This window comes from Citrus clementina, unplaced genomic scaffold (assembly GCF_000493195.1).
Source record: "Citrus clementina cultivar Clemenules unplaced genomic scaffold, Citrus_clementina_v1.0 scaffold_4, whole genome shotgun sequence".
NCBI classification, from domain to species: Eukaryota; Viridiplantae; Streptophyta; class Magnoliopsida; order Sapindales; family Rutaceae; genus Citrus; species Citrus x clementina.
Window position 1 is genome coordinate 1,268,181 of NW_006262274.1, and position 27,346 is coordinate 1,295,526.

Consider the following 27,346-nt stretch of genomic DNA (forward strand, 5'->3'; position numbering starts at 1 on the left):
AAAACAGGAAATAAAGATTTTGGAGTGAATAAAAAAATTAATAAAAAAAATTTTTCTTGTAGTTTTTATTTTTTAAGCATTTTCTCTAATATAATATTCCTAAGATCAAATATTAAATAAATAACCTAATTAACCTTCCTTCTTTTCCTTTAATTTTTTTTTTGTGTTAGGAAGATTAATCGATATTCTAAAAATAATAGGAGAATAAATTATATATATTGATTTCAATATGGGAGAATATGACAATCTCTCAATTATAATATATTGATTGATTACAACTATTAAATAGAAAACCAAACACACGAAAATACATGATTATTGGATTTTATATATGCATGTGAAAAAATGTTGAAATAACTACAATATTCTCGTTTAATTAATCTTCATTTTTTGAACTTCTACAAAGGATCTTGTTTATTTATTTTTGAAAAGGAAATATTTGTTCATATCTATTTGAACAAATAGATGTGAAAACGTGAAAAATATATGATTATTGGATTATATATATGCATGTGAAAAACGTTGAAATAACTACACTATTAATTAATCTTCATTTTTTGAACTTCTAAAAAGGATTTTATTTATTTATTTTTTTTTTTTGAAAAGGATGTATTTGTCCATATCAATTCGAACATATCTTAGCTCAGTAGGTCCTTGACCACAAACGTAATTTCTTATAGACCGTGGGTCCCTAGTCCCTACATATACATACAACAAATCAAATATGTTTACGTACTGTTAATATCGAGTTTTAAAGGTTATTAATAAATTTTGAGCTTTTTTTCAATAAATTCGAGAAATTTTAGTAAGATTAAAAGGATGGAAGAAAAAAAGTAAAAGTAAAATTAAAATGCTAACCAGTAGTAAATCTATAATTGGAAGACAGCAGCTTTTCGAGTAGACATATATAGGTGACAAATCCCACCTAAGTGAAAGTAGAACAGGCAATTTGAGCCTCCTTGTATTCTCACATTTAATTGAAAAAGAATAGCCACTTCGGGCAGCGGTTTTAGCCCCCATAAAAGTATTGTGGGAGCTAAATGTTCTTTATATTTAAAAAATTATTCTCCCTTGCGAAATGCAAGTGGAGTATGGACATCCTTTCCTGTGAGGGGTTATTTATATTGGGCATGTACTTTATAGAATTCATTGTAATAATATAAGTCTCAATCATGTATATCTGATTGTAAATATCAGTGTAATATCTCTACTACAATAAGCAGTTGTTGTAAATATCTGTGTAATACAGTAATCTGATGATTAATCAGTTTAAAAAAAAAATTGAAAAAGAATATAGTCCTGTACATGTGTTGAAATGAATGCTGATAGCTACGTTTTTACTTTTAGATGAAGAATCCTGACGGGAAAATTTCAAAGACACGGGTGTTGCTTTTTACGACAACCAATTTATATATCATCGTTGATCTATCCTTTATTTATTTATAAAATCGGCAAAAATAAAATAAAATCTTAGTGATGCCTTATGAATGCTAGATTACATCATCCATGACCTAGATTCCAGATCATTCACGTCTTCCAACAATTATTGTCATCATCTTTTTGGAAATAGCACGTGTGTTGCATGCAGGATAGACATAGAAAAATAAAGCAAATTTAGAGGAAAAATTGGCAACGTTGATCAATTAAACCCCAATCTCTTTCTTCTTTATGAAAAGGGTTTATGTTAGTTGAGTCATTGTTAAAAAAAGATTAGGTGCTTCGTCACTTTCACCGTTGTAAAAATTATAAAATAATAACAGTAGAAGGCATTTTAGGTAAGTCAAAATGAACGTTTTCACTCTTCATGATTGTAAAATTAAACAAAAAAATAATAATAAAAAATGAATGCCCTGTCTCCTAGAAGTGAACTGGGGACTATGATACTTTTTCCATTTTGTCTGCAAGTTGGATGAAATTATTTTGTATATATTTTTGTGGTCAGCATGATTTCAGCATAATAAAAATAATAAAAACGTACCAAATAAAATGAATTGAAAGTATACTCAGAAATATAGAGATTATCAAAGGTAGTTGAGTTAAAATAAAAAATGAAAAATAAAACAAATAAAAAGAAGTGCTTTTTTAGTGACGGTGAGAGTTGAAACAGTCAAGTCTATATCATTGATATTTTGGTTAAGCATTTGTTGATAGCAGTCGTCTTCACCTCCATTAATCGAAAAGAATGAAACAATTATTGGATCAACAAGTTGTGCTGAATTCTTCTGAAATTAACACGAGCAACTTGTTTTGAGTTGTCGACAGCATTTATGATTGTTGAAAATGAAGCGACCACGTTCTTCAGAGTCGAAAAGTGTATGTCTGATTAAGAAGCGACTGCAATATGAAAGAACAAGAAAATGAAAATAGTGTGGTGAGATATCCAGCCAAGCTGCCCACATTGGACGGTTGAAGCTCTTTGAAGTAATAATATGAGAAACTTAGGGTTCGAATTTCGCCAACATTTTTTTTAATAAAAAAGGTAATGAAAATATGAAATGTTATAAAAAAATCTACCTTGTGGTTGCGTAAGATATGCTTAATGCATATGTTAAACAAACGTAAAGACTTTGGTTTAGACCATTACCTTCAAGTTAAGCTTTTAGATTAAAGGTCCGTTTGGTATACCTTTTTTAGTAGAGTTTTTATAAGTAGAGCTTTTAATAAAAAGTTGTTGGGTGTTTAGTTGTTAATTAAAAAAACTCTTTCAAAACACTAGATTTTTGGTTCTACAATATTAAAAGTGCTTTTGTGGAGTCAAATTACCAAAAAAGATAACTAAGAGAATTTAATTTTAAGTCATAAATTTATACAAATCACAATATGTCTTATCTAATATCCTCACTCTACAACAATTTCCATTCCAGACAAAAGATTTTTAATATTATTATAATAAAAATACAAATATAAAATAAATAAGATGAACATCCAGCATATGAACAAATTAAACAAAATACAAATATAATAGAATGAATATCCAGCAAACAAATAAAATAAATAAAATGAATAATTCACATAATACAAATACTGATTTATGTAGACCATATGAATATATTAAACAATAGTAAAATAAATTAATAAAGTGAAAAAGTTGTTAAAAAATGTTTGTAAAGTGAAGAGAATAAACAATTTATTTGATGAAAGAAAGCATGAGAGACAAAAATGGCTCTAAAGAAAGTACGAGAGACAGAAATGACTCTAAAGAAAGCATGAGAAAAACCATACTTGCTGCTTGTGAAAAAATGGCAGCAAGTGGATAAATCTTTCTTGTGTAGAGTTTTGTATATACACTATGGCTTTTTAAGAATTAGTGAAACTTCTCCCAGTACAAGTAAAATGACTTTTTTAAATTCTAAAAGCTCTACCACAAATGCAACCAAACAACTCATAGTTTTTTAAAAGAGTTTTTTGGTTTAAAAAAAGCTCTTTTGGGCTAGTAGAGAAGCCCAACCAAATATACACTAAGTGGTAGTTTAGAGTGATGTTATAGTCTTATAGAGTTATAGTAGCTTTGATCTAAATGATTTTGTTCAAATCATGATTAAATTGACGCATAGTGGAATAGGTCCTTAGTGAATAGGAATGTTGAACAAGAGTGTACACTATTGTTTAGGTTATCACTTTTAAACTTTAAGTATTAAAGTCAAGTTGTGAAGTGATTGTTAGAGAAACTTAAATGGTATTCGGCACTTCAAATATTAACTTTTTGGTTAAGTGATAACTCATTGAATGCATTGACATATAGGTGGATGTATCATTATAAATTCAAAAATTATCAGTCATCTACTTTTAAATTGTCTTATTATCAAACATACGATAATACTTTCAAGTTGTATCATTTGCTCCTCCTAATTTTATAAACTATATCATTTATATACTAAATTGTTAACTTCCAAAACTAGAAATACAATAAGGAGAAACCATGTAGCAAGTGGTCCAGGAGAGGGTTTTAATGCTGGATCAAAGAAAATAAGAACTATAAATATTGCTAGAGCTGCTAGAACAAGTAGAAAAAGAGGTCTGATTTGTTTTCTTGTAGTTCATAGTTCATAACTACATATATAGAAATTTAGTTAGTTTTTTTTTTTTTGTAATTCAAGAAGGACATCAGATGTCAACCTATCCAAAGTGAACTAATCCCAAAATTCATCACATGCATATATTATAATAGGTGCTATGTAATGAGTTGATGCTCATTGTGTATGATATAATTTTGTTGAAAACAAATTATAAATATTAGTTTTCCAATTTATTATGCTTGTTATGTTATTTTGAGTTGATGTGAATATACTTTTAGATGAGCTAAATTATATTTTGGACTTTTTGGATGTGTGTTTGAAGAAGATATATTGTTATTTGCATATATATTTTGGTTGCATTTTGAACAAGTTGTTATTGTTTTAGTTTATGATTATTACCATTGAAAATATGTGATTATTGTTGAATACTTATTGAATACAAATTTTATAGGCTGCATTACGTTCTCATAAAGATAGTTACAAAGACACACACTAGCACAACTAGGATATACTTAAACTTTCCTTCAATAAGCTTTAGCCTTTTCTTTATCTTCACTATATCATCATTTAGCTTCGAATCTTGTTCATATGACATCTCATCATTAGTATTAAGATATATGAAAGCTTCAGTAGTGAATCATTCCCAAAAACCACAATGCTTCACCCCATAATGCTTCCACCTGCATGATCAAAACATTGTATTAGTATTCTTCAATGATGTTGCCATTATAGCCACCACCTGCACGTCACTCGTGTAATATTTTGGCAAGCATTTTACTTTTTAATCTATCGACTCCACTCACATGAGAACTTGATGCTTCCCTAGAGGTCATTTTCAAATGAATGGCTTATTGTAAAAGTTCAATGGGAGTATTTTTGGTATATTTGAAGTGATTTTTTTAGGTGTGTAATAGATCAATGAGCAAGATTGCTGCTGATTTTTTGTTGCAAATGAGTAGCAAATTGGTTGAATACTGCAAGTTACTTGTTTTAGTGTATTTTAGGTCCTTATATAGCCAAATTTATAGTAATTATTGGCTCCAATGGATACAATTTAGGTTTGGTGCTTTTGGGGTAATTATGTCTTTTTACATTAACTTGAGTTTCATGGGCAAAATGGTTAATTTGCTATAATTCTATTAATTCTTTAATAGAAACTAATGATTTAGTGAATGAATGATACATTTTATAAAATTGGGGTGGATAAATGATACAACTTGAAAGTATTGTAGTATGTTTGATAACATGACAATTTAAGGACATACTGATAATTTCCCTTATAAATTTACAAAATATTTTGCATGTTCAAAAACTTTATCATTTTCATGTGTTTTAAAAAATATTAACATTTATTTCATTTCCATAATAGGAACTTCAAGAACCATTCATAGCACAATATTGAGAGTAAATTAATTAATTGATTAGTCAGAAAAAAATCATATCATTAAAGAAATATAGTCCCTTGAATAAACTAAGATTATCTCTTGACCTGAGGTTTTAGTTACTCTTGTATTTTATCGATCATGAAGTAATCTCGGTCCCTCGTGAGTTGCGAATTTGTAAACCCTTTACTTGCATAAATACTTAATATACTTAACATTCTTTGAGAGTTTGAAATAGTTCTGATATGGAGGGTATCTTTGTAAGAAGGAAGAAAAGTAGATTATTACTGAAGCTTGTGAAAGTCCATTCAATTGATTGTTGATTTGAAAAGGGGAAAAAAAACGTATTGTTGATGACGGTAGAGTTTGCAGAAAAATAAAATTATATAACGCTGGTTTGGTTTAAGGAATTTGAGTGGGCAATAGATCAAGTAGACTGTACATTTTTGTTTTTAAATGTAATTTTCATAGTAGGGGGGTTTTATCAGGATGTTGAAGGGTGTGCTAAGTACAACTCACTATCTTATCCAGCCGTGGCTAAATAGCCCCGCAATTGAGCGAGCCAGTTTAGATTTGTGGCATCATTGGGCTGTGCAACAGAGAAAAATATTCCGGTTGTTATTCCTTTGAAGTACTCACATATATTTTCATCAGCTACCACACCCCCCTTCATTTTTGGGCCAGTATGATAGGAGCTTTTAACCCCTATCTAAATCTATATAACACCCCTTTTAAATTGTATTTCCTAAAACACCCTCAGTTTAATTTATAAAATACAAACCAATGTATCGATAAATTAGTCAATTATTCCATAAAATTTTACCCTAAAAATGGTACTTTTTTTTTAATAAAATAGATGTAAATCCTAAAATCTTAAACTACTTTTCTCTTATTATATATTTCTATCTCCGTAACTCTAAACTCTCATAATTTTCTCAAAAAAAAAAATTGTTTGTTCAATTAAAATTTATAATATACATATAAATTATGAAATAGGGTAGGCGTAAAAAGTTTTTTTAAAAAGATAATTTATTTAAGTGTTTAATTGAATTCCTATTTATTGAATTTCCATTTAAAAGAAGAAATGAATCAATTAATCTTTTTGTTATTTAAGTAATTTCAATTAAAAAAAAAAGAGAATATTTTGAGGAATTTCAAAGGGGTGTTAAAAGCCTACTTCTGTGACCAAAGGCGTGTACTTAGAATCACCCAATGTCAAAGTTGTTCCACATCGGCCCCAAAAATACTACTCGTCGACCCGAGTCCATGGTCCAAGAAGTCTGTCTAATCAGAGTCAAACAGCTCATCATATTTGACCACAACAAGAGACCATGATTCCTTGCACCTGTGACAGGTATGTGATAGACAACGTATCAACAAATCTTATCTTCAAACTTTGATGATCGAAAGCCACCATGAAGTTGCGCTAGCGGCTTGTCCTTCAACAAAAGTTATGAGCAAGTTCCAAGTCTTTTTAGGGATTTAAATATTAATTGTTTCTTCTTCTGGGGTGAACATCCATTTAAATATTAATGACCTCCTATTTTTTAGCTAGTTTTGGTAGATTTTTGGGACCTTTCTATGTTACAGAATCTGTAACATACAACCACCCAAAAACTAGTTTCTTTACACCTCTAAGTGTTGTTATTCAAACAATTCAGGGGTTGTGTAAAATTTATTTTGGGTGAGCTGTAAGTTACAGAATCTGTAACTTAGCAGCACCCAGATGTTTGAATTGTATATCTATTGAATTGATAAGAATAGTACTGTACCATCTTTTGTACCATCGACAAATATCGTATTGTATGGTGATATCTATCCGTAGAGGTGGTAATCAAATAAAGCTGTAAGTTTGATGAGCAAATCATGGGATTGCAATGATTAACTTTACGAACTGTACAGAGAACGCGCAATAAGTCAAGTCTGTGGACTCCGTGTGTAGACGGGGAATCAATCGTCAACGTGGTTAACATTTATGGCGTGCCCGAATAGAAACAATAAACAAACAAACAAATAATTGGAGAGCGTCGCAGCTACGCTGGTCCATATTTTGCGTAGTGGAAGGGTGAGTCAGGCGTCACCCACCTGATAAATTAGCAATTTCAACGCGTTTCTCACTCCCGCACTCCCACTTGCTTCCAGCTTTCTTTTCCTTGTCCAGTTGTCCCCCACTCGCACCCCTCAGCTGATGACAACCAACTCGTTACAAAAAGAAAAGGATAGTAATGACATTTACAGTACAGCCCTCCTTTTTCTATATTTTCTTAAATAATAAAATGCTTTTTGCTTTTTGTGGTAAACCCGTCTTTAACTTCTACGTGAATATGATCAAAGCACTAGAACATTTATTCAAACAGTAAAATACAAAAGACTCTATAATTAACGAAGATATCTTACTTACTCCATTATGATGTTGGGTATGTATAAGTGATAATTTTTTAGAACAATAGATCAACCTAACATCAGCATAATAGAAATAGATAAGTTTGTGTTGACATAAAATGACATGATTTTTAAACGGATTTTGACATAAAATGACATGATTATTAAACGAGTTGAACTCTTACCGCCAATATATAAATCAAGTCTCATTTTGATTTCAAGTCTCAACATACCGACACATTCACGATAAAATTATTTGTTTGATTTGTTATATTTATTTTCTTTAATTCATTATTTATTCTAATAATTTGATTATTATTAACTCATTTTAAGTTTACAATAATTTTTAAAAAATTTTAAAAAATAAGCAAAAGCTCAAGTCCAGTCCAAGCACGTTTACTCTAATGAACTTGAATCTACACCTGAAAAAGTCGAGTCTAAGTTCTTAATTTGCCAACTCTAGTCCCTGTGTGTATAACATATTAAGATAAAATTTAATGAGGAATAGTTGGCAAGGTGAGTACTTTAAATTGTTGACTTAATTGATAAATGAGTTGGCCCAATAAATTGGGACAATATTCCGGCTCAAATGGTCACCCCAACTAAATGGAGACCTATTGATATAAGTACCTAAACTGTGTTATTATGTGAGAAAATTTAAAAACTTGAGGGATCCCAAAATCATTAAACCCATAAATCAGTAGAGGAGTGGGAGGCAGAGAGCGAAGCGCGCGTAAGCTTATTAGAGAAATTGGCACAAACAAAGGTGACTGACAACCCATGAAACCCGTTAGATATATCACAGCGTAAAATAGGACCCAATCACTTGTGTTTGCATTTGCATTTGTATTTGAGTTTCATTTCATTTCATTTCATTTCAATTCTTAACAGGAAAGAAACCAAACCAAAAACTAAACTAAAACTAAAGCAGTGGCCCTGCCTTTGAAGCATTGACTTTGACCAAAAGAGGAAACAGAGACGAAGAAAAGTCTCAAAGTCCCTCACTCACCTTCCTCACCTTCCTCACCTTCCTCCTCCCTTCTTCTCTTCAAAGAAACACATAAAAAGGCCCTCACCCCCCTTACCTTAGTCTCTCACTTCACACAAGTCATTTCTCAAAAGCTGAGTCTTTTTGTTCCTCTTCTTCTATAAAATTAACACTCTTAAAGAATCAAAGAATCTTATCAACTTATCAAGCTCTACTCATAGGTATGTTTTTTTTTTCTTTTGAGCAATATATGAACAAAACTCTTGGCTTATGTTTGTGTTGTACTTGTTGGGCATTTTGGTTTTTTTTTTTTTTTCAGTTAAAGTCTGATTTTTTTTCCAATTTAGCATGTAATTCTTAAGGATTGATTGCTTTGTATGTATTGTACTTGGTGCGTTAATGGGTTTCTTTTGATGGTAGATTTTACTTTTTGGGTTTCCGGGGTTGCTTGTGTTGAGTTTATTGGCTTGTTCTCTTGTGTTTTTAGTATTTGTTTCTATAAATTTGTCTTAGGGGACGAAGTCTTTGCTTTGGAGCTTACTATCGTATAATCATTGCTTGATTTTTGTTCTTTTTATATTAAATAAATCTATTTGTTGATGTAATTGAGGAATATTAAATGATCTATGCGAAAATTTTAAATTTTATGGTATAAAGTTTCTTCGTTTCTATTTTATTTGTATCTCACCACTATTAAGGGTCACAACTTTTCAGGTCAAGGGTAAAGTAATTTTATTTTGCTTTCTTGTATTTTTTACGTCAACCAAGAAGAACTTTTATATGTGCTTCATCCATTCTATGCTATAATCTTTCTCTTATTTTACTTCTTTACTATGGTTTGAACTTTAAATTGGGTGCCATATTAAATTGTTGTTGTTTATGAATATGCAGGAATTGGGTATTCAAATAGTAAATTCTGCAGCTCAAATTTCCTCATGGAAGGTGGACTCCCCAAGCTAAAAGATGGTGCCTTGTATAACAAATCCTCAATTTTGCTGGAATTGTCAGCTTCTGACGATATCTCTGCCTTTAAGAGAGAAATAGAAGAGAAGGGTTTTGATGTTGATGAGCCCAGCTTCTGGTATGGTAGGAGAATTGGATCAAAAAAGATGGGATTTGAAGAGAGGACCCCAATCATGATTGCTGCCATGTTTGGAAGTGTTGCGGTATTGAAATATGTTATTGAAACAGGCAAAGTTAATGTGAATAGGGCCTGTGGTTCTGATGGTTTCACTGCCCTTCACTGTGCTGTTGCTGGTGGTGCCAACTCTTCCTTTGAGGTGGTCAAGCTCTTACTCAGTGCATCTGCTGATGTTAACTGTGTTGATGTGTATGGGAATAAGCCAGTTGATCTCATTCCAGTTGCTATGAAATCACCACTCCATTCAAGAAAAAGGGCAATAGAGTTATTGTTGAAAGGCGATCATACTATTTTTGAAGAAGAAGAATTGGTGAATATTCCTGTGCCTCAGTTATCAAAAGATGGAACTGAGAAGAAAGAGTACCCAATTGATGTATCATTGCCTGATATAAACAATGGAGTTTATGGAACTGATGATTTTAGAATGTACGCTTTTAAGATAAAGCCATGCTCGAGGGCTTATTCACATGATTGGACAGAGTGCCCATTTGTTCATCCGGGTGAGAATGCTAGGAGGAGAGATCCTAGGAAGTATCCTTACACCTGTGTCCCCTGCCCTGAGTTCCGTAAGGGGGCATGCCCCAAGGGGGATGGATGTGAGTATGCTCATGGAGTTTTTGAGTCCTGGCTACATCCTGCCCAGTACAGAACCAGACTTTGCAAGGATGAGATCGGCTGCGCGCGCAAAGTCTGTTTCTTTGCTCACAAGCCCGAAGAGTTGCGCCCTGTATATGCATCCACGGGTTCAGCTATGCCTTCACCTAGCCCTGTTTCAGCCAGTGCAGTGGACATGACGACTTTGAGTCCCTTGTCTCTTGGGTCAGCATCTATGCCATTGCCCGCTACTTCAACTCCACCAATGTCTCCCTTGGCTGCTGCTTCCTCTCCCAAGAGTGGAAACTTGTGGCAGAACAAAGTTAATCTTACTCCACCGGCCTTGCAGTTGCCAGGTAGCAGGTTGAAGACCACTTTTAGTGCAAGAGATTTGGACTTGTTGCTTGGGCTAGAAAATCGCACTAGCAATTTGCAGCAACAATTATTGGATGAGATATCTAGTCTCTCCTCCCCATCTTCTTGGAGCAAGGAATACAGTAGGATTGGAGATGTGAATCGAAACCTTGACGAAGTTTTCGAATCTCTTGATCCTTCTATGTTGTCTCAGTTGCAGGGAATGTCACAGAAACAATCAACGCCAACTCAGTTGCAATCTCCAACCGGGCTTCAAATGCGCCAAAACATGAACCAACTTCGTGCAAGCTATCCAGCTGCCAACCTCTCATCCTCTCCAGTGAGAAAACCTTCATCATTTGGGTTTGATTCTTCGGCTGCAGTGGCAGCTGCAGTGATGAATTCAAGGTCTTCTGCCTTTACAAAGCGAAGCCAGAGTTTTATTGATCGTGGAGCAGTGACCAGTCGTGCTGGTCTCAGCATGGTTTCTAACCCTCCGACTATGAGATCCTCTAATCTATCAGATTGGAGCTCCCCTGATGGGAAACTGGATTGGGGAGTTCAAGGAGATGAGCTGAACAAACTTAAGAAGTCAGCTTCATTCGGGTTTCGTAGCAACAATATAACAACCCCAACAACAAAAGGCTTCACTCCATCATCATCGAATGTTGATGAGCCAGATGTGTCCTGGGTTAATTCCTTGGTGAAAGATGTTACGCCAGAAGGACAGGGATTGTTTGGTGCAGAGAAGCAGCAATACAATCCATGGATGGAGCAAATGTACATAGAACAGGAGCAGATGGTGGCATAATGAAAACAGCTATGTGCTCCTACCTTATTCTGACCAAATTCATATTCTTTGAATTCTTCTTAGATTCCACGTTTGTAGCTAAAGTTGTAGGAGCTAAAAAAGAGAGAATATAGTGAGCATAAATGAGGCCCTGCTCATATCATTAATAGTTTAGCTTAAAGAAAGATTTGTTAATTGTTTTTACACTCTTACATGGAAAGAGGTCTAAAGCCCTTTCCCTACATTGTGTAATCTTTTGATGATTCCCACTGTAATCTACAAAATATAATACTATTTGTTTCAATGCTAGTACTTGTTCAGTGCTCTCTATTCTTTTAAATCTTCTGGAATGTGATTTTTTTTCCCTTCCATTTTAATTATTAGCAAAAAGAAAGATTATATTGAAGCTGAAATGAAACAATAGAAGATATTGTATCACTTCTATATATATAAATTTCGGAAAAGATTTTAAAAATGGACTCACAAATCTCACTTTATTGTCAGTGATTTCTATTATTTGAAGCCATCAAGCATATTTTCATACTGATAGTGAAACTGGTTTTGTGAGCGGAGCAACGGAGAAGCCATATGTGCTGGTGTTGATTGGCTGACTGCAGCAGCCCAAATTAGAAGGAATTCTTCGTGTCTACTCCTGAAACGTTAGGAGGCTTGGATGTCCTTTTTCTGTAAATTTATATGCTGAAGAGACAAGTACAGACACCTAAAATATTTGCATAAACTCGTTTATGGAATGTTTTCTTCGAATAAAACTTTATTCAGAAGCAGCGTCATAGTTCTCAAAAGGGCAAGCGAGTAGTGAATCAGTACAACACTTGAGCTCTGGCAATGAACTTGGCCGCCCAAATGTCAATAATTTTACTTGAAGCTGGCGGCTGTCTCACTGCCAAGGATTTTCCAGGAAATTGCTGCTGGGAAAATTTTATCCAAACGTCATCAAAATGACGTGTGGGGTCCCCATACTTTTACTTCTGCTCCGTCTTGCCCTGGTCACTCCGAATGAGAAGCTGTCCTGTAATGATCAGCCGCCCACAAAGACCAATTCTTAGCCATACATCATCATTATTTATTTATTTTTATTTTTCATTTGGGAAGAAATTTCTTGCATGCTTCTTTTGAATCTTGAGTCACCAACACAATTAATGCTGTTCTTTAATGCTGTCTGAAGCTGACAACAAGGAGAAATAATCTCCAAGACTCTCCCTGCATTGGCAATACGATTAAGCAAATGGGTTGGCATAGAGAATGATGGGTAGGTTTGAAATTGTGACGTTATAATTTTTTAGTTATAATTGTTGTGAAAAAGAATTATGGTTATGAAATAAAAATTAATAATATATAATAAATATAAATTTTAAATAATAATTTTGATAAAATTATTAACGATATAATAAATTTTTTATTATATAAATGTAAAATCATATTAACATATCTTTTAAGTTACAGCAGTTAGTATTTATTAAATATTTTAGTGCTGTAATTTAAAAACTATAATTGCACAACCTTAATCTCAAACGCACCCGATATTATTTAGGAAAATTATCATTTGTATATCCTTAGTTTACTCCATTATCAAAAATACTACAACACTTTGAGGGTGTATCAATCGTCCACCATAAGTTGACAAAATGTATCAACTGACTAACAAACTGTTAGTTGTTGTTTAAGTATGATGACGTCAGAAGGGTAATTTGGTCTTTCCATATGATACAAGTGATAATTTAAGGGTATACAATTGATAAAAAGAGAATTTAAGGGTATACAAGTGATAATTTTCAAGGGTAAAATCGTCAATTCACTGTAATTCCGTTAACTTTCAAACGGCAGCTAACGGTTTGGTGGTCGGCTGATACATTTTGTCAACTAAGGCTGGACGATTGATACACCCTCAAAGTATTGTAGTATTTTTTATAACAGAGTAAATATAGGGTATACGAATGATAATTTCCCTATTACTTATCACAAATGTATTAAGTGATAAAAATTTTGTGATAGTTACAAATGTATTGCAAGGTAGGTGGATCGTGAATAATTTTTTTCCACCGATTGCAATTTTTTTAAAAACTGGATAGCATATTCTCTCCATTGTCTAATGATTTACTTGGATAATTAGAGGAATTAGTGTGGTACTGTGAATGTGACTTCTTAATTAAATAATTAAAATATTAGCATTCAAAGCATTATGATACGAATATTTGACTGAATCAATGGTAGTTTTGGAGTGTTTAAATTATATGTCTAATATTTGACCTTTTCCTTATAAGAATATAATTTTTTGAACGACAAGTATCAACATGCCATGCTTGTAATATATAGTAATCCACATTCAAACCAACGTTTATTATCATACAGAAGAAACTTAATAACACTAAAATTTGACCGAGAAATATCAAATAGAAGCTTTGGAGAAAATCTACCAAAAAACAAAATATCATTATCAGCGGGGCCCGCTGGCTGCATATAAAGATTGGGCCGAAATTTTATCTTAACGAGAGGTGTTAAATACGGAGGCGAATGTGTCATTTTCCCATAGCTGCATTATAAGTTCATCGTTATTTAAACAGTAACAGTTACTATCATTTGGCGGGTAACTTTTGACAACTCGCTGCCAAGTTACATCTCCCAACAAGATATGCAAAGCATTCCCATATTCTGAACATAGAGCAATATGACCACCGGTCGATTTCTCTATCCCTCCTTGAGCGTGTTTGGGTGATTTGCGTATTTACTGTTCGATGAATTTCCCCAAAGAAACGTTATTGTTTTATATGCCATGAGTTTTCTGGGTTCTAATATTTTTGCGCTGTATATATTAATGCATGATTTTTTTATTAACTGCATTCATCTTTTACAGGGTTGAATACTACTAATGGTCACTTTCAGCCCAAAATTTTTGAGTTGCACAAGAGGCATATCCAAGGTGATTTAATTTTACATTTTGTTCTTATTTTTAGCATGACATTTATTGCAAGGTCAGTGATTTTCTTGCATTTACAGGGGCCACGGAAGTGAAAAGACTATGCTTGCTAAGGAATGGGTCGTTTGCAAAGAATAAGATTACCTGCAGTTCTGCCCACAACGGCAAATTTTCTTCTAAAACTGAACAAAGTGAAAAGAAACCGCCTTTGGTTAAGATGTGTGGAATTACATCAGCCAAAGATGCTGCTTTGGCAGCAGAAGCTGGTGCTAATTTCATTGGGATGATTCTTTGGCCCGACTCCAAACGTTCAGTTTCACTTTCGGTTGCAAAAGAGATTTCGAAAGTTGCGAGAGAATACGGGGCAGAGCCAGTTGGGGTGTTTGTGGATGATGACGCCGAGACAATGTTAAGAGCTTCTGATTCCGCAGACCTTGAATTTTTGCAGGTTTGCATTTACTTCTGCTCTTGATTGCAATTAACATGACAATGTTCAAATAGTTACATTTTATGCTCTGAGGTTGTGTAGCTTCATGGAGATGGTTCTCGATCAGCATTTCCAGATTTAGTGCAAAAAAACAGAATAATATATGTACTTCATGCAAACGAAAATGGGGACCTACTGAACCTGATTTCTGATGAAGAGTGCTCTTTGGTTGATTGGGTTCTTGTGGATAGTGCAAAGGGTGGCAGGTAAAAGGAAAATCTTGCTTCTTGTAGTATTGTTCTTGAAGTTCATTTTATATGAAATCTTTCTGATACTCTGTGCAGTGGCAGAGGATTTAATTGGACCCAGTTTATGTTACCACCAATTCAAAGCAAACATGGATGGCTCTTGGCTGGAGGGATCAACCCTGAAAATGTTTGTGAAGCTCTTTCTATCCTGAAACCTAATGGAGTTGATGTTAGTAGCGGCATTTGTGCCTCGGATGGTATTCAGAAGGATCAATTGCGAATATCTTCCTTCATGAATGCAGTTCATTCTATGCACTACTGAGTGGCGATGACTGCCAAAGCATGACCCGACAGATAAATGACATGAACCTGACTGCCAAAGCATGACCCGACAGATAAATGACATGAACCTGACTGCCAAAGCATGACCCGACAGATAAATGACATGAACCTTAGTCCTTCAAATATTTGAGACGACTCAAGAATAAGCAGTTCCCGAACTGAAATTTGAGCAATTTGAGCTACATATGTCTACTGTGAAATATTTTCCATTTTTAATATGAATTGTGTAAGCACTTTGAGAATAATACTCAAGGATTGTGCGGCCTGTCTTCGATCTTCTTTCACGAACAGGCAATAACTAAGGTGAAGCTGAAAAGCTATCTGCAATTGTTATATCAAGAATTTCGAAAAGGATTGAAAGAGATTTTATGCATTAACATGTAAATAAAGTTCCAAGTAATGCATAAGGTGTCTCAAGTATAATTTTAGTAGTTCTGTACCCCCCCAATTTCTGATTTCAATAAGATTCTTTACCAATTACAGTTTAGAGAAATGGGGAGTTAACTATCAGAATCATCAACACCCGAAGTTTGCAGGGGTGCCATATCCCAATGCATTATAAGATCTTCATGGAGGGCTTGTCTTTCAAACGCCACTATGATAAGGAATTTGTTATAGCTGCCACCATTTGCGCCTCTCCATTCTCTTTGCAAGTTCACCTGCTAAATCTGCGAAGTTCTGAGCCCCATTTTGCAGTTCTTCAGTTCGTTCACGAAGCATCTGGTATATACAAACAAGGGAAAAAGATTGATGAAATGAAATAAGGAATCCAAAAAAAAAAATTTACTGGAGAAAATTAATGTGATAATTTTCCATCATAATGGTGGTCAGAGCCTAGAATTTTAATCAGGGGATGCCGGAACATAGGATGACCTTACACCCCTCCCCCACTTAGAATGGCTCCGCTCGTCACCGCGGCCTGAGCCCTCTGGTTTTGTTTAGCCACCTATAGGTAGTTCGGGTTGCCTCCAAATTTTTTTAAAAAAATTATTCCTCTCTACCAGTTCAAGATGCCAATTAAATTATAAAACCAAAAGCCTAAATACTGGCGTCCACATTCCAACGAATTTGTATGATTATGTGAGAGATACTTCTTTGGTAGGTTAGGCAGTATTGTCTAAAGGTCGGGCTTGTAAGATTGGTCAATTATTTGCTCTCAGAACTTTTAGAGCCATTATTAAAACAGTTATAGTCTCCAGAAAACTTAAACTTCCCTATTGCTTTTCGAAAAGTTGTCCTTAGACACTCAACAAGTGATTTACCTCGAGTTTTTCCCCGCGTTCTGCAAGCTTGTCCTTTGCTTGTGCAGCTGCGGCGGCAGTACCCTGGACCTGGAACCACTGATTAAGTTAGAAAGTATTATTTAGAAAAAAAAGTAAATTCCGATTATTCAAATGGAAATTACCTCAGATTTTTTATATTTAGCCTTAATTTCATCAACAGTTCTGGATTTAGGTTTTGTGTCAGTAGCAGCACCTTCAAATAATTTTTTCCTCTCCGTTCCCTTATCTGTCACAACAGCACTGTAAGGTGTACACAAAAAGTTAAAGAAACAAATCTACGAGTATACCTTTTCTATCGTTCTTGCTTGTTTGGGACGAAGATGTAACGATTAGAGGTCCATCAATGTCAATGTCATCTGAAGCATATTGGTAACACAGTCAGAGAAGGAGGGAGAAAGTGCCAAAGGAGAAAGATCAGAGTAAGAGATAGAGAACCTATGTTAAGTTCAATGACTCCTTTATCATCTGGAATGTCCGTGGATGGCTTTAAGAATGGTGGGTTCGAGAATATGCTGTCTAAGTGTGCACAAGTCTTGTTACTAACTTCTGGGATAAGTACATTTTGTTCCGCCTTATCTGCTTTGAAGCCCTTAATAATCCCACCTAAAATCCCAAGGGCAGTGCCCTGTGACCGTGGAAATTAGACACAGAATCCCACATTCTATATAGAAGCAAAGACAAAGAGCCTAAATATCAACCTCTTCTTTCCTCTGAGCAGGAGATAAATCGATAGTGGCGTCAGCTGCAGCTTCAAGGACCTTATCATGAAGATGGGGGAAAGACTCTGGAATCCTGAAACAAGGCAAAGATTCATATGAAATTACTGGGAGAATCTACTCTAGGCATATAACCGGATGCAGTATAATGCACACACAAAGGAAGAGAGGAACGGGCTGGAAGGACTAGGAGAAGAGAGAGAGACCTGAAATCATTTTCCCAGGAAAACAGTGACATGAAAGCAAATTCAAATCCATTTATCTGCAAAAGAAAAATGTAAAAATCACGTACTAGACAATATAACCCAAAGCAAAAACTGATTGGCGACGCCAAAATACATGCGAATACACACAAATATCATGTGATATTAGTATGATTCTATCACTAGTCTGCTTGGCATCTAAAAGAGAAAAGCAACCGCTTTGACAACAATTAAATTGTGACATAATTTAGGGACATGGATCAATGTTAAGCTGGTATTGTATGATACCGTATGGATAAATATCTGGTCAATTTAGAAAAAAAGATAAAAAATAAGGAAAACGAAGAAAAATCAACCAGGACAATTTCCCCACTATCAGACGAACATAGTGTGTCCTCCATATTAGTTTTATAGTTCCACCTTAGTAGTGACATTAGAGAAGTCTCTCCTCCTACTTCAAGGTATGGCAAAAACCTGTCAAATGATAAAAAGAAAAATACTAATAATAAAAATAAGTTTCAAATAATTGGGCAGAATATGCCAAGATTCAAAAACCTATGAAAAAATTTGGTGCTACATATATCTATTTCCTCTTTGAATAAGTGAAAGGGATTTGGTTTTTGAAACATAAGATATTTTACAGCATCCACATCAACAAGAATTGCAGTTTACATGAACTTTACCTTATCTCAATATCCCCAGTTTGATAAAGTACAACTAGACCACACTCTTTCTCATTTTTCTTAAAGCTTGTAGTCCAACAACAAGGCTTTAAAAGATTCACCTTGTGAATGGAGTCAGTATGCCCCTAGAAATAGGCAATTTTACTTCTTGTCAAGTGGAGATAGAAAAATCATGAACTTCAAACAAATTAATGAGAAACCAGAGGCACCTGAATCAAAGATTTCAAAGGGTACAACCACAATGCATCTTCATAACAAAGTAAAACAAACAAGTGCTCGAATATCCGCTCCAAATATGTGGCTTCAGTAGAGGTTTCAAGTTCAGCTACAACTGGATCACTTCCAGTGTTGGCATTTGTTTGATCAGGTTCACTAGTAGCTTTGCTATTTTGAGGTGCGTTCAATGACTGTTTCTCACTGGAAGTTTCAGAGAAAAAATTCCCACCCTCTGCATGAATGCTTGTATCAGGAAGATATAACTCGAAATGCAAAAAAGAAATTTTATTCTCTTTCACAACTGAAAATACTTGCCTATAATGCACATATAAATCGCATTTGACTCCTGATGATGTATTGACCGGGAGAAAAGTATATGACCTGTGGTGCTATCACAAACAACAATATGTGCATCCTTGGTCATAAAGAACAACGTCTCCTTCTTGGTGTCATTTGAAGAGTTGATATCCGAGTCTTTTGGACTTATTGTCAAGTTACTTGTGTCAGAGAGTGATTTCACAGCCAGATACAGTACAGGGGAATTTGAGTTGGATAAACTATCTGTAATAAATAAAACTGAGAATGTACTGATGTCAAGCATTGCGACCTGAAATACGAATGTGAAAAAGTAAATCCTAGGCCGTACTGCCACTCAACACAAGCTAGAAAGCACAGTATCAAAGAACAAAACAAAAAAATTGATCCTCACTTGGCTACATTCAAATCCTACGGCAAGTCTGGCTCCAAAATTTGAAAATTTGAGGTTGCATATGGGAGAATTGAGGACAGAAAATAAAGCCTTGCATTGAGGCCCATCCCCACCGGGCAAAATGTGAACTGCAGGCAAGTTATGCAGCAAAATTCATAAATAAGACTGAAAACAGTGTATATGGAGAATTAATTACAAAATTGAAATTAGCTTTATCTGTTGTACTTCTAAAACCAGCCAACTAGACTGATCCAAGTTGTCTATATGATTTGAACCATTACCAGACAAAGTTCCTGACAGCCATAACACTACTGATCTAACAATTATAAGAAATGACATAAGTATATGCAAACCCAACCTTCTTTTCCGGTTTCTGTCACTAAGTTCAAGGTTTCTTCGTTTGAACTCTTGATGAGATTATATAACCAAACCTACATACTCTCCAAGAAAAAAGGGAAAAAAAAAAGGTCTTTAGACGATTACATCTGCTGACATTATGAGAAGACACCCAAAAAATGCTCTTACCAAGCCACTAGAACTGCCAATGGCTAAATTTAAAGTGACGGAGCAAAATTCCAGTGCTGATACTGATTCACTTTCTGTAGCTGTTCTGATACCTGGCAGCTGCCCATCAGACAATACATGCTCCATCAAGCAAGAATGTCCCAATCAAAGTAATATGATCTGGATTAATAACCCCAATAACAACAGCCAAAGTTGTACATAACAATCCCCAATAAGAAATCACAAAACTGATATAACTCAACCAACCTCAGATCCTAAAACGTGAATAAGTGACAGAGTGGGATATGTGGCATCCCATATTCGAATAGATCCATCTCTGTAACCTGCTATATATAATCTCTCAACCAGATAATCTTCAGCATCATATAATTGGCAGGGAATCCCGCCGGTCAAAGGCCACTTTGTAGTACTCCCTGTCAACTGAGTTGATGGTGTATGTGATGCTCGAACTTTCGCAGCTGAGAGAGTCTAATCAAACAAAGTGAACCTAATTTAACAGCTGGTAATAAATCAACAGCAGAAATTGCAGATGAATTTTGAATCTATCCAATGTCTCTCAAGAAATCTCTAAATCTAATAATACCTTTGAAAGTTCTACTGACAGCTTCCCATTTCTACATACCATACACAACTTTCCCACTGTCATGTCCGGTTCAATGGTGGGTATGAGAATGGGATACTGCAATGAAGAAGAAGAAATATTTTTCCTCTCTTCAGATTTTTTAGAAGAAAAGCGTGGTCTATCATAAACATGTAGTTTTCCTGGGTTTGTCAATACACATGGCATGGTGCCATGACTTTCATTCATGCCATTAAGTAATAGAACCATATCAACAAAAGAACCTTTAAGTTCAAGGTCTACACGGCCAATGCATTTCAAACTTTCTATTCTAGAAGACCAGTTCAGGTACAACATCTGCAGAAGAGAAAAAAAGGAATTATAATTCTAAGCTTACATGAAAAATGATATTTCATGGACATAGGAGACTAGAAATTCCATCACTGTTCGCCAAAGATACAAAGAGATATAATGTTGACTCAAACAATTGAAAATAAGACGCCTTCCACCATTATTATATTGAATTGGACAATAACATAAGACTTAACTATGAGCAGAATGTAAAAAGTTATTATTCGGGTTAAGAAGAGTACTGTTAGGACTTCTTCAGACCCAATTTCATCACCACCATAGACAAAGAGTTGGCCACGGCAATCATTACGGGATCTCTCTGCAGACCAATGCAAAGTGATGACAGGGAGTCTTCTGTTTCCTGATGATAATTGTAGTTTACTAAAATCAGCAGATGAATTTTCAGATTTCCGATCTTTGGTAGAGGCTGCAGTGTGTAAGTTCCAAAACAATATATCTCCATCTACATAACCAACCGCAAGAACTGACCCATCATTAGATGCCCAACAGAGAGAGCTTATCTCTTTCTCCACTTGTTCATTGTCTGATACGGTTTCAGAAAGATCATGACTGGCATTTTTTGAAGGATCATCAACTATTTGAGTCTTCAATTGAAGATCTTTACTCCCCCTAACTAGGACAACTTTATCTTCAGAAACATCCCAAAGAATAATCAAGCCATTCGCATATACAAGCAGCAATCTGCAAAAGGAAATTCTTTTAATGCTTCAAAATAAGGGGAAAAAACCGCAATAGAAATGGTTTATTTTTTTTTCTAGTATCAAGTTCCATTTTTTGGTATAGTGTTTTCCTCAGGCTTGTTAAAGGAAAGTACATATCCATCTCCTGGGAATAATCCTAACAGAATTTGTAAAATTGGTCATTCTACTAGCAGCTTCAGCCGGGGTCACATAGTATTATAGAATAACCCAGTATGACATCACAATAAGTGATGCAACTCAGTAAATCTCCAAGCAAAGGAGACACCAAGATCCATTTTCTCTATCTTGCATCAATGTTACCAGCATACAAAAACCACAATGGAGCTCGGGTTCGAGTTCCATTTCCAGCGTCAGAGGCACCTATACCTACTTAAGTTCTGTAAATTGTGTACCTACGCAGTCCATGAACACCTTGATTACTGAGACTTAGAAAAGAGTAATTGCAGCTCAAGATGTCTCAACTAACACACTGACTGAATCCCAATGTGGAGTTCACATGCTTTTGAAATTGCAGTAACCTGATTTCAACAAAGAAACGAAGTTTGCTTCTGATGATGAAATCAATGAAACCAGACTCATCAGGTGGCATGCAGTAAAAGAGAAGAGAAGCATTGAAGGCTGCCTTGCCTTTTTCCCTCTGAATATGGTTGGGGCAGAACTCCAACAATAGATGATTGAATACTAGCAGCTTCTGCAGAATTGAGAAAGATAGTAGCATTGTTTAGATGTTGGGTATTGTATAGCTAATACAAATGATTCTGAAGTTGAAAACAGAATAATTGACCAAATAGACATAAGTAAATTTAGTATGCCTAATTTTCAACTCAAGAAGATAGGACAGGCCACTGAAAGAACTGTGAAGTAACAAGAATTTCAGGAAAATGTCTCGATTTTCTACTTTGTTAGTAGTTCTAGATAAATTATTTTAAAATAATGAACCATCAATTAGATTCCTTTTAAGAAACAAAGTAGAAGTAAAATGTGTCCAGAATTAGACCAAGAGCAGAACCCTCAAACAGGCAGTTTCTTGTTCGCATAAGATAGGTTTTATGGATGAAAAGGAACAATAAACTATGGAAAAATTGACAGAAGAACTCTTCATACCATGTTACCAACTCCATTATATCTCTGCTCTTTAAAATCATCAATGTGAAGAAAAATCAATCAAAGAAGTGACTACAATTGGACTGCAATTAGAAAAGAAAAAAATTGATGCATGGCTCAGGACTCTAAGAATGCATATTCATCTCAAAGTAAATTCACTGGTGCCAAAAGTAAAGCCTTTATTCACTGGCGCCGAAAGTAAAGCCTTTACCTTCTATAACATCTTTCGGAACATAATACGGTGAATGTATTAATTTTCCTTCTTCAGTATCATACTTCAATACATACACCATTCCATACTCATCTCCAATGTACCTAAATGTAATGAGGAGGTACCAACATCAATAGCAAGTTACAATATTTAGACTATAACTTGCAGCCAATCAATGACAACTGAAATGCAATATGCTAAAAGAAAATCAACCGTTATACATGTAACTGGTGCCAAAGATAACAGAGAAAGCAGTTATATTGGACTCCCATGGTAAAGTAGAAGTTATTCTCCTGGCTTCTAAATCCCACAGCTGTCAAAACCAACAAACTATTAATAATCCAATCATTCTGTCCATGGAAAGGGGAAGAAAGTAAGAAGGAAATGGCTAAAAGTACACTTTTGTAAGCAACTTTGCCAGACATTTGCACTGGATGAAGATATAATAATTCCTAACAGAGTAATACTAGAGTACCTTATAACCAGACAATTGCAGCTCCGAAAACGAAGAATCAGTACCTGAATTTCATTTCCACTGGAGATACTGACCAAAAAACCCTGATTTTGTAGGAACTGCCACAAATATGAAATAAAAAAATGCCATATTTTTGTGCTGTCATAAAAATGGTGCGCAAAGATTTTTTTTTAAAAAGGGAAAAAAATCCAAGCATAGTGAAATTTGAATAACCAACTTCTCTGATCATGCATTTAATATATCCACCAGGAGCACAAAACAGAAACAAACGTATAAAGCACGAACCTCCAAATGCTTAAAGGCTAACTGCTTCGGAGATACAAGAAGGCCTTCAATATTATCACCACCAATCACTTTTATCCTACCATCTCTGCGGTGAATATAAAGAACCAGAGATTAATGAACGCCAATAAACTAAATTTTGTAAAATAAAGTGCACACCAGCCAGCTTCAATAACCAAATGCAAAACTGCTCAATTCCAATGAGTAAGGCAATGGCCAAGTGCAAGCCAGTTTCTTTTATCAATTGAACGCTCATTCTTAACGTTACCAAACAAAAATATCAACTCACTGTGTTCCGATTGCCAAGAGGGATTGAACGTGATCAAAAGCCAGAATTGATGCAGTTGAGGGGATTCCATAGTGGAGAGTGACACGTGGATCAAAGTCCTTTGATGTCAGATTTTCCTTTATCTCATCATTCTGTGGAAGAATTCCATAAATGCTGTGATTAATTAAACATCTTTACAAAAAATAAAATGAAAAAAAAATGATGATCTCAAAGACAAAAGAAGCAATGGCTATCTAAAAGCACTTATATTTCCAAACGCATCTCTTATACAAGAGCTTTTTATGCATTGTAGCGAATTATTCACAAATTTTATATATTAAATAATTGTAACGATTCGTATGAAGAAATGAATTGAGAACCTGACGAGGAGGTGACGGTTGCTTGGTGGCTTTTTTAAAAATTTTGGTGAACATTTTCGAAACGACAACGGATTTGCTGATTTTCCAAAGTCTGTTTACAAAACAATTGAAGTTTGTTTTCGGTTTGTTCGTTTCCAGTTTTGGTGCAATTGAGGATATTGGCGCGATGGAGGAGAATTTTTATCGGGGGTTGGAAGTTTTGTGATTCGAATGTTTGTGATGCGGGAATCTGACGTGGAATCGATGAGGTGATTGTATCTAGGGACCCACTAAGTAGCTCTTTTAGTCACCGTTTGATTGATTTGATTGGTATCCATCAGCGCAAAAATTGACTTTTCATCTTTAACATTGTATTCTAAAAATTATTCTAAACATTCTATACACTTATTTACTAAATTTAAAAAATTAATTTTTATTTTATACACTCTTTAAAATATTAAGAAAAATATCCACTTAAATCATTTAAATTAATTTATTCAAAACACCAATAAAAATTCAGCACACTCAAAGATTTTTTTTTAAATAAATATAACATAACTTGCAATAATGAAACTTAGTCAAGTTTTAAATAGATTTTTAAAAATAATTTTATTTATTAGTTTTCGTTAATCAAAGAATGCATTCCATATCATTTTTGCACCTATAATTTCTTTAAGATCAAGAAGTATAGACTTTCACTACCCTAATAATAATTAAAAACTAAATTGTAATCTGACCAAAAAAAGAAGAAGAAGAAGATGTTGACTAGGTTATTAGGTTTAGAGTGCTTTTATTTTTTAAAAAAAAATCAAAGACAAAAAATATGAGCACCTTTACAATAATTTCAGCTTATTTTATTTCTTAAAAAATGTAACTCTTACAAATATTTAATCTTCAAAATTATTTAAAATATTGATTTGTTGTTCCATGAATTATTTTTTAAGATGTTAGATATAAAATATTATATGTTAAATATTGAGTGTATTCTATGAGTGTTTAAAGTAATTAAATTGTATTGGGTCATAAATAAATTATCCTTAATAGTAATTTATATGATGGGTGATTTTGTAATAAATTATTTTATTAAAATAAGAGTATTTAGAGTAATTTTATAGTGCAAATAACCTTACCCGTAACATCTACCCTCACTCTCCCCCGCCAAAAAAAAAAAAAAAAAAAAATTTAAACTGCATTTACTTCTTGTTGTGTCATAATCAAGTTATTAGTGGTATACTTTTGAATTTTTTTTTTTAATTTCTCTTAGAACTAATAATTTTATTCTTAGAGTAGCATTCCCACAATATTTTGTTCTTTACATCAATTTTTTTTTTTGGTATTCAATAAGAATGGGAAGGGGCCGCCCGCAACTCAAAACATTGGAGAGAGCGAAGCCATACTATTAATAAATGTTATTTAACCATATCCGAAGGGGTAAATAGGGAAATATACCCTTGCATCGAGAATATTCGAATAATTTGGCGGTGGCTTGGATTTATTATAACTGCAGCTTCAAAGACTTGAAGATAACTCTCATCTCTTATCTTCTTCTCCTTATTGAGTTTATTCCATAGCTGTCACCTTATCATGTTAGTAATTTCAAGTTCAAATTTTTATTAATTATCTTTAATTTCTTATTATGTAGCTTGCATAAATTAATTGCACAGAACACACCAATTCTTCATCTCTTTCATTCTTTTTTTCTTTTTTAATTGATCTTTTGAAACGAGTGAAAACTTCTACTTACATGGAGGAGACGAGTTTCTGATTCACAGAGCATTCTTCTAAATAGCTTTGTGCTTACCCAACTCCTTAGATCGATCATCTTGGTGGTGTTTAAAGCCCTAGCTTGACAGAATGAATAATTCTAGAGGTTAGGGTTACGCACACCTCCACATTTTTTCCAAAAATTTTTAAAATGCATTAATTACTTTATCTGCTTTTTGCATATGAATATATTAATTTGCGGTATTTGATAATATAATTTCTTTCTTATATCTTACATCTTGAAGTTTTAAGCATTTCACAAACTTCTAATTACCAACTTGTGATTCTGGATATTGAGCGGAGTATGTGTCAAATAAATTTATTTATAATCTGTTGTTTTTATCTTTAATTAGTAAAGAAAAACTTTACGTTCATTGAACTCAAAGAATTGGCTCTAATTATAATAACTTATTAATCAATAATATGGATCGTTTTAAGCATTAATAAGTTATTAGACGTGTGAAAATTTACATTTTTTTGTCAGTTTCCATTTATATATTGTTAATATAAAAAGTGTTTAGATTAACAAACTATATATAATCATTCTTAATGATCCTGAAGAACAGGCCACCTTATTAGACAAATTGAAAGGTTAAACTTATTTTATTATAAGTCAAGAATCAAAACGCCGTACAAGCTTGAATTTTAATTTCCATTTTCTGCTGAACCGATCCAAGCTATTTTTAATTTTGTATGATTGCTCGAAGCATGCCGTCAATCTCGCCATTTGTCTTTGTTATAAAATAACAATTATCTTGGGCCAACAAAACCAAAATTAAAAATTTAACAAAAAAAAAGTATCGCCATGGATTCGTCGGTAATATTCCCAAAAATTGGCCATTTCTTATTATTTGTTAGCAATACATGATAATGAAATATATATATTAATTGATATATGATACTTGCATATATAATTAATAATAAATTTATACTTGATAATAATATTGATGTAGTTGATATGTTAGTCTGTCGTTCATATATGTTAGTTCTCGGTATCAAAATTTAGGGTTCCAATCTGAAGAAAAACTATGCCTAATGCCTCTGCTCCAATTGAGAACTGAACTTTTACAGTCTCTGGATAAAATAATTAATGTAAAATCTTGGATGACAGATAAGCGTGACATACAAAAGTACATGGATTTGGTAGCCTTTATAGTTTATATAATTATAAAATTAGATGGAACATATTTATATAAGCATAACAACAAAGAAAAACAGAACTCGTGCGACCCAAAATCTGCTACAAACCTGCAGCAGCAATAATATCCCCGCAACAAGGCAACAGACTGCCACTACCAGCAATAAAGTTGCGAATAT

The 27,346-nt window shown here is 33.9% G+C and overlaps 3 protein-coding genes across 3 annotated transcripts; 2 read left to right on the forward strand and 1 right to left on the reverse strand.

Annotated features, from left to right (window-relative positions):
• The first annotated feature begins 8,710 nt into the window (after positions 1–8,710).
• On the forward strand, positions 8,711–11,977 carry LOC18045107 (zinc finger CCCH domain-containing protein 29). Its single transcript, XM_006435690.2, has 2 exons — positions 8,711–8,989; positions 9,660–11,977. Exon 2 carries the CDS (start codon positions 9,704–9,706, stop codon positions 11,666–11,668), a length of 1,965 nt encoding a protein of 654 aa, XP_006435753.1. The 5' UTR covers positions 8,711–8,989; positions 9,660–9,703; the 3' UTR covers positions 11,669–11,977.
• Positions 11,978–14,129: 2,152 nt separating this feature from the next.
• On the forward strand, positions 14,130–15,844 carry LOC18045108 (N-(5'-phosphoribosyl)anthranilate isomerase 1, chloroplastic). Its single transcript, XM_006435691.2, has 5 exons — positions 14,130–14,343; positions 14,520–14,585; positions 14,663–15,030; positions 15,112–15,275; positions 15,354–15,844. The coding sequence occupies exons 1-5, from the start codon at positions 14,334–14,336 to the stop codon at positions 15,577–15,579; spliced, it is 834 nt and encodes a 277-aa protein (XP_006435754.1). The 5' UTR covers positions 14,130–14,333; the 3' UTR covers positions 15,580–15,844.
• A 176-nt stretch (positions 15,845–16,020) lies between these two features.
• Positions 16,021–24,340, reverse strand: LOC18045109. The gene is made up of 24 exons (XM_024185546.1): positions 24,287–24,340; positions 23,928–24,058; positions 23,642–23,726; positions 23,401–23,454; positions 23,103–23,146; positions 22,882–22,985; positions 22,194–22,257; positions 21,087–21,546; positions 20,518–20,850; positions 20,181–20,402; positions 19,935–20,033; positions 19,747–19,840; positions 19,410–19,537; positions 19,016–19,307; positions 18,694–18,932; positions 18,485–18,609; positions 18,158–18,275; positions 17,805–17,860; positions 17,581–17,674; positions 17,318–17,507; positions 17,170–17,238; positions 17,005–17,108; positions 16,862–16,930; positions 16,021–16,319 (listed from the first exon to the last, which is right to left on the reverse strand). The coding sequence occupies exons 1-24, from the start codon at positions 24,338–24,340 to the stop codon at positions 16,212–16,214; spliced, it is 3,336 nt and encodes a 1,111-aa protein (XP_024041314.1). The 3' UTR covers positions 16,021–16,211.
• Between the last annotated feature and the right edge of the window lie 3,006 nt (positions 24,341–27,346).